This window comes from Populus nigra, chromosome 4 (assembly GCF_951802175.1).
Source record: "Populus nigra chromosome 4, ddPopNigr1.1, whole genome shotgun sequence".
Taxonomy (NCBI): domain Eukaryota; kingdom Viridiplantae; phylum Streptophyta; class Magnoliopsida; order Malpighiales; family Salicaceae; genus Populus; species Populus nigra.
The window spans coordinates 21,777,082-21,784,962 of record NC_084855.1 but is presented as its reverse complement, the minus strand read 5'-3'; the positions used below and the strand labels follow the sequence as shown (position 1 = coordinate 21,784,962).

General features: G+C 30.5%; 1 protein-coding gene across 1 annotated transcript; it reads left to right on the top strand.

The window, feature by feature from the left end:
- The first annotated feature begins 1,691 nt into the window (after positions 1 to 1,691).
- LOC133691187 (autophagy-related protein 8C-like) lies at positions 1,692 to 3,441 on the top strand. The gene is made up of 6 exons (XM_062111583.1): positions 1,692 to 1,848; positions 1,953 to 1,998; positions 2,168 to 2,223; positions 2,318 to 2,370; positions 2,949 to 3,067; positions 3,161 to 3,441. The coding sequence occupies exons 2-6, from the start codon at positions 1,956 to 1,958 to the stop codon at positions 3,253 to 3,255; spliced, it is 366 nt and encodes a 121-aa protein (XP_061967567.1). The 5' UTR covers positions 1,692 to 1,848; positions 1,953 to 1,955; the 3' UTR covers positions 3,256 to 3,441.
- Positions 3,442 to 7,881: the final 4,440 nt, after the last annotated feature.

Genomic DNA, 7,881 nt, shown 5'->3' with positions numbered 1-7,881 from the left:
TTCAACTTTTTAATTTGTAAAATTTGTTCCTCATTATTTTAATAAACTTGAAAAAAATAAAACATCAATAAGTTATTTTTCAGCTTATTTTCCATAATATAAGCAAACATTAGAAAGTGTTTTCCAACTTATTTTCCATCATATATTTTGTTTGATTTTTTTTTAGTTTCATCTCTTAAAATTTGATTTAATTTGATTTTTATATTAACTTTGATATTTCTCATTTTTATGATTGTTATTTGATTTTTTCTTATCATTTTTTTAATTAACATTTTTAATCTATTAAATTTAGTACCCATTCTTTTGATTGTTACTTATTTTATTTGAAATAATTTATGAAATTGTAATTATTATTATTTTAATTTCATCATCTTTCAATTTTTTTTATTAGATTTGATCTCTATTATTTTGATTATTATTTATTTTATTTGAGATAATTTATGAAATTAGATTTTTTCCAATTTCATTCTCATTTAACTTTTTAATTTGTAAAATTTATTCCTCATTATTTTAATAAAATTAAAAAAATATTAATAAGTTATTTTCCAGCTTATTTTCCATAATATAAGCAAACACTAGAAAGTGTTTTCCAACTTATTTTTCGTAATATATTTTGTTTGATTTTTTTTAATTTCATCCCTTAAAATTTGATTTTTATATTAACTTTGAATTTCTCATTTTTATGATTGTTATTTTCTTTTTTCTTATTTTTTTTTTAATTGAATTTTTTTATCTATTAAATTTGGTTCTCATTCTTTTGATTGTTACTTATTTTATTTGAAATAATTTATGAAATTATAATTATAATTATTTTAATTTCATTATCTTTCAATTTTTTTATTTATTAGATTTTATCTCCATTATTTTTATTATTATTTATTTTATTTGAGATAATTTATGAAATTAGATTTTTTCCAATTTCATTCTTATTCAACTTTTTAATTTGTAAAATTTGTTCTTCTTTATTTTAATAAACTTGAAAAAAAAATAAAAAATTAATAAGTTATTTTCCAGCTTATTTTTCATAATATAAGCAAACACTAGAAAGTTTTTTCCAACTTATTTTCCATAATATATTTTGTTTGATTTGTTTTTAATTTCATCTCTTAAAATTTGATTTTTATATTAACTTTGATATTCCTTATTTTTATGATTGTTATTTGCTTTTTTCTTTTTATTTTTTTAATTGAAATTTTTTATCTATTAAATTTATTCCTCATTCTTTTGATTGTTACTAATTTTATTTGAAATAATTTATGAAATTGTAATTATTATTATTTTAATTTCATCATCTTTCAATTTTTTATTTATTAGATTTGATCTCCATTATTTTTATTATTATTTATTTTATTTGAGATAATTTATGAAATTATATTTTTTCCAATTTCATTCTTATTCAACCTTTTAATTTGTAAAATTTATACCTCATTATTTTAATAAACTTGAAAAAAAATAAATCATTAATAAGTTATTTTTCAGCTTATTTTTTATAATATAAGTAAATATTAGAAAGTATTTTTTAATTTATTTTTTATGACATTATCAAATATTCAAAAATAATTCACTTTTAAAAAAAAATAACTTTTTTTAAAATTTATTTTTTTTATAAATAAATGGACCTAAAACAAACATGGATAGTTTACGTGTTGTCTACACAAACTAGTGTAGGGAGGCGGGTAGAGGATAAACAGCCAAAATAATAAAAAGGGTGAGCGAGTGTGGGAGGAGTTTCCTTTCTCTTGTCCTTGCTTGCAGGCTATCTTTTCCCTTTTTTCCCCCTTTTTTCTCCGTCTTCCTTCGTTCCGGATCTGAATTCTGATCTCCAAACACTTCCTCCTCTCAATATCGGTACGTTAACGTACAATCTCTCTCTCTCTCTCTTAAATTTACTTTGATCCGTCACAGAAACAAGTTTCTCTCCTTGACAAAAATAAAATAAAATAAAATTGCAGATCATGGCGATGGCTAGAAGCTCCTTTAAGATGGAACACCCTCTCGGTTATTTCTCTAAGAAACTCTTAACTTTTATTATGACATCTGTCTTAATTCTGATCAATTGGTTAACCTAGTGTTTTTTTTTTTTTTTTTTTTTTTTTTTTTTTTAAGATGAGTTAGTAGAACGGTGTGGAATTATATTATTTAATGATTGTGGTGTTTTGGATGATAGAGAGGAGGCAGGCAGAAGCTGGTCGCATCAGAGACAAATATCCTGATAGAATTCCTGTATGTTCTTAACCGTTTTATTTTTGCGTATTTGTTCGTTGCTGCTCGGACGGTCTTCCTTTTAGTCTGACGTTTTAACTATTATCTTGTGTAGGTGATTGTGGAAAGGGCTGAGAAGAGTGATGTCCCTGACATTGACAAGAAAAAGTTAGTCCCCCACCTCTTTGTTACCATGGACTGCTTGTATTAGGGTTTTTTTTTTTTTCGGGTCATGTTATAAATTCCCTTGTTAAGCTTTTTGATGATCGAGGTGCAATTTCATTTTCTGAATCTTGGTTAATCGAATCGCCCGCTCCATATTATTTTGAGGGCTTCCGTAAATGAGCCTCTTCAAATAGGACTTGTTGCTATTGACTTATTGATCCCTATAGGACATGGTCAGCGAGAATTAATTATTGGGGATCGGTAGACCAGTAAAACACCAGCAGCCACTGATACGATTCTCAATTAACAAGGGCAAAATGTAATGTGTGTTTCGTAACTGCTTCAAGGGAAAGAGATGTGAGACAGGATTTCCTTGAGACTGGACTCTTATATGTGCTTGTGTATTAGCTTCCCAGCTGAATGATAAGAGAAACATAACTCTCTTTAAATTCTATGAATTGTTAAATGGTTGGAAGGTGCTGAGTGGGACTTTGTGAGGTGTGCTAACTAATATATTTCACATTTTCCATTATCTTGTTTTTTTTTAAATGGAAATTAATTTGTAACTTTGGGATGAGTAGATACTTGGTTCCTGCTGATCTCACTGTTGGCCAATTTGTGTACGTGGTCCGGAAAAGGATCAAGCTCAGTCCAGAGAAGGCTATTTTCATCTTCGTGAAGAATATTCTACCACCTACTGGTGAGATAACATTTAATGCATTTTGATTCAGAACATATGAACATTGCCTGTTTAACAGACTTTGTGATGTGAAAATTGGTTGCTTTGTCGCAGCTGCCATGATGTCAGCAATATACGAGGAAAACAAGGATGAAGATGGATTTCTTTACATGACATACAGCGGTGAAAACACATTTGGGGTGTATTGAAATGTCGCAATGACACATCTGTGTGATCAAGCCACGCAAAAGAAATAAAAAAGGAAGAAGCTAGATTAGTTGTAAATTCTTTACTACCTCCCTTGTTTGCTGCTCTCTCCAAGTAAACACTGATCTCTGACTTTTCTTTTTATCTTCGGATAATTGGCTGTCTATATTAAGTGAACTATTCTCCAATTTGTGTTCGTTACTATTTATTTCAATCTGTGCTGAGTGGATGCCATGCTGTGGGTGATTCATGGCTGGTTGAGTTCGTTATGCATGTGCCTGACTGGTTATTTTGCGTTGATGCTTGAACATGGTCGTTAGAAGATGAATGAATGAATAAATAAATGATGCCCTGGGAATTGTGGTTCGAATGATATCCATCTGCTTTCTTTGCTCTGTCAAAATCAACCCAAAACGACCTTGCTTTGAGCTGATTCTACTGAAAACTGTCACAAGACGCCAGCTGGGCTCAATATATGGAAGTTGTCAGAAATTAAGTTACAAGGATGACATTTGACCGAATAACTTGAGATAAGCTTATTTGAATTTTAAAGAGTTCGAAAGGCATTTTTGCTTATTGATCAGATAGATAAAAAAAAAAGAAGAGAAATTTGCATCAATGTAAAAAGACAATGAAAGAATTCTGTAAGTAAATGCATCTCCATTGATTTGTGGATCATGTCCAGGGGAAATGACTAGCTATCTTGAATACCATTCTATTACCATCCAGATTCTAGCCTACTTGACTAGGCCACACTCAGAGCTCTACAATTTATTTTGAACACTTGCTCTGGTACTGGTTCTTGACCTATTTGATACCCACTAAAGTTCCGCGTTTGCCTACTGAGCTGCTGCCTTGGCCGTGTCAAATCCTGCTGCAGCTGCTGCCTTGACCTCCGCCATCTTCTTCCGAGTGTTCCCATTGCTATCCCTTTTTTTTTTTGGCCAGGAGTCTGTCATCATCTTCTCCATCAAAACGTCCTGAAACCCACTGATCAGCCCAGCTTCATGCCTTGCTTCCCATGCTTGTATTTTCTTCAGCTGTATCATTAGGCAAGTAAAAAAGAAGAATTTAATAATCATTAAAAATATTATTAACACAACGAAATCCCAAATCTACAAGTCAATGCAGTCATCTCCAACTTAAATTTATGTTCTGAAAGTGTGAACATAATTGGTACAAATGTTATTGGCAAGGTGCAGAATAAAAAAAGGAGGAAAAAAGAAACAAAGAGGGCATCTCTTTGTAATTATTATTTTAAAAATATATAAATTCATTTCAAAAATATCTCCGACATAGATTTATTTTTGTCATTTTAACTATATGTGTGTGTGTGTGTGTGTCATTTTTGTTTTAGGACACTTAACGAACACAACCCAAGTAAACCTATTTGGACAAAGCTTAGTTCCTCTACAAACACAAATATAAACCTATAACCTTAAATATATAATAATTCTTAAAACAAAAATTCAATTAGTACACATGAATTTAGGTGCCAATAGAATTTCAATACTATTATGTATTGGTAACAATTTTAATCACAATACAACGATAAGAATTCAGATTTTTAATAGAGATGAATTCAAAATCTTTATAGGCATGGAAATTAGGCAAACAAACTGTTAATTCGACAAAAAATAAATTTAGAGACGAGGAGCATAAACAATAAAAATTAGAATAATTTTCAAGCTTGAAATACACATAAGAATCTCACAAAGAGAGAACATTAGTGGTTTAGGGCAAGAGACTGAATAGGGTTGTGAGTGAAATTAGCTGTAAGTGATGCAATATTTTTTTATGGGTTTAGATAAGCACTTCCTTTTTGTGTAGAAAAAAAATCTTTTGGGGTCATAAGTTTTTATTTGTTGACTTCTTAACTTTATTATAAGTGATGAAGTCGTTAAAAACTTCAAATAGATTGGGCTTCCTTGGATGAGTACTAGACTGGTAATTGACTTATAAAACAAGTTATCTATTAGGATTAGGACCCTTCAATACTTAAGTTAAAAATATAAAAGGAATATATACGTGGAAAGAGTGTTTGTAGTGAATAATATAAATATACTTGAGTGAGTCTAAGTGAGCATGTATGGTCTTGTGTGGCTTGTCTTTAGGATATCTATTTTGACATGGTATCTAATGATGTTTATATATACTAGAGATGACATAACCTTACCTTTTGGAGAGCTTACTTGGTGGAGAGGGAAAAGTGATGGGAATATCTATTTCCTTGGAAAGTGGAATACTTAGCGTACAACACTTACCATTGGTGGATAGGTTGACACTTAAGAGTAAGTCACTAGTAATAAAGGTGGCATGCCTGAAAAGTTGGTGTAAAGTAGGCTTAAGGTGGAAAGTTTGGCCTAAACAATTTAATGAGAAATTATTTATTAGCAAGGAAGGGTGGTGTAGTGTGTGATGGGTGATGCATGCTCCAGGATAGAAGTATTTTGAAATATGTGTTTGGGTAAGTAGGTTAACAAAAGGTTAATAGTAGTAAGAAAAATAAATAAATAAAAAGAGAAGAGAAAGATTGGGGGAGAGTAGGGAAGAAAAGAGAGAGAGAGGGAGAGATAAAGGAGAGAAGGAGCGAAGTAACCCGGGTCTGGGCTAGCAAAGATGGAAAACCTGGTATGGGCCAAGAAGGCCCTACTATGGGCTACTGTATATAGACCTTGTCTAAGCTAGCCATGGCCAACTTGAGTCGCTGCAAGCAACCCCATTATAAGCCAGATAGGTTCAATTTAGATTATTGCAAACAATCTCTATCTTTTTATTATTATTATTAATATGCTTCATCATTTGCCCCTAAGTCTTTTAAATAAACATGTTTGAAGTACTTTAACTGATAAAAATGGGGGAAAAATACTTACCGAAAACAATTGCCTTTTATAACTGTTTGTATGAAAATGTTACTGTGGTTGTGCCTAAATAAAGGACAAGTGCTTTTTTGTTGTTGTTATGTTAATGTCTCATGCTCAAGACTTTTATTCTTGTTTTTGTAAGATAAAGAAGAGTTTTAATTTTCTTGTTTCTTAAGAGAAGTTGTCTTAAAAGTAAGGATGAAAGTAAATAATATGGTATGTGTATGAGCAGCCATAAAGATTGGAGAAGGATGTTGATCCTTTTGGGGACATGTGGGCATAGAGGCCTGAAAAATGACCCTTAATCCTTTTTTTAGAGACAAGTTGTCCTTTTTTTTTTAGAGGTAAGTGGTCATGGAGACCTAAAGAAGGATCCCTGATCCTTTTAGAGATAAATGATCCTAGAGACCTGAAAAACTTTAATGGGGATATGGATATTATCATGAAGAGATGAAGAAACACTACTATTTTCTATTTGAAAAATTCAAAAGACAATAAAGATATAATTTTTGAAAAATTATCTTATCTCCAACAATGCATCATATGGATTGCTTCTCTTTCTTCACAAATTGTTAAAGGTATCCTGTGGAGATTAAACTTTTTATTCTTTTTAGTGTATAGCACTCCTTTATGTTGTACCTATGATCATGGTGAAAGATACATAACTTGTGAAGGTTTCTTGTGTTTGAATCACTTTTCATTGGTGGTAAGTATTGCATGAAATCCTTTTCCTTGATGGTGGTCAATACCTCAACACGTGTGATGGTGAGAGGTGTGGTCAGGAGCTTGAGGAATGTTTGGCAATCATAAATGTGCCTTTTAGTGGTCCTTTTTGATGTTCTAATAAAAGACCAGTGGCGTTGTGGAGATTCTACCATCTAGAGATATGGTGACTTTGCCTAGGCACACTAACTTTCTCTACTTTAATATAATTCTCCATTACTAGTTTTATGTTGATAAGCGTTTTTCATTGAGAGTGTACATGCGTTCCTATAATAAGTAGTTATAGACTTTACTGATCAGGGTTTTAATGGTGATGAATTCAAGTAGGTTCTCCATGCTTAGCATTTTTTTATTGAAACTTTAGAGATATGCCATAGTAATTTCATCTCCTTATTGTATAATAGTAAAGAGCTTGATCATGCTCTTTTGAACTGGAATGTTGGTACTTAAACAAGAGATGAGTTTAATGTACAGATTGTAAAGGCTTAGGATAGAGCCAAGAGCAAAGTTGTGATACCACACTTAGCAGAACTACAAAAATCGCTCTTTGTTGTAACTTTGAAGATTCTTCTTACATTTTATATATATTCTTTAGGATCTGTAAGACCATTATAGTTGTCTAGATTTGTCTTAGCAGCGACACAATCCTTAGATAGGTGTGTCATAACCTAATTTTTAATCCCCTATTTTTTTATATTTAAAAAAAGAATTCCAAAAATGGCCTTTTTAATATATTCAGTCAATTTTAATCATTTTGTCAAATTCATTTAATTTTTTTAAAAATAATAAAAATAATAATATGAAAAATAAAAAAGCTTAAAAGATAAAAACAAACAAACATAATTAGGAGAAAAATTGAACATATAATTGAGTTTAACAAGTCAAGGTTTGAGTTTGGAAAGTTTAGAAAAAAACCATAAAATGTCTTGGGTTACAATTGAAGACTTAATTGGAAAAATGTAGAAGAAATAAAGGATTTCATTTGATTAAGAATAAAGTAAATTAAAGAACCAGGGATGAATTTGAAACAAATGATCAAAT

Excerpts from the sequence above, each read along its gene's own strand:
- LOC133691187 (XM_062111583.1), top strand. The coding sequence starts at position 1,956 with ATGGCGATGGCTAGAAGCTCCTTTAAGATGGAACACCCTCTCG. Across the intron at positions 1,999-2,167 it reads TAAGATGGAACACCCTCTCG|AGAGGAGGCAGGCAGAAGCT; the intron begins GTTATTTCTCTA and ends TTTGGATGATAG. Across the intron at positions 2,224-2,317 it reads AATATCCTGATAGAATTCCT|GTGATTGTGGAAAGGGCTGA; the intron begins GTATGTTCTTAA and ends TATCTTGTGTAG.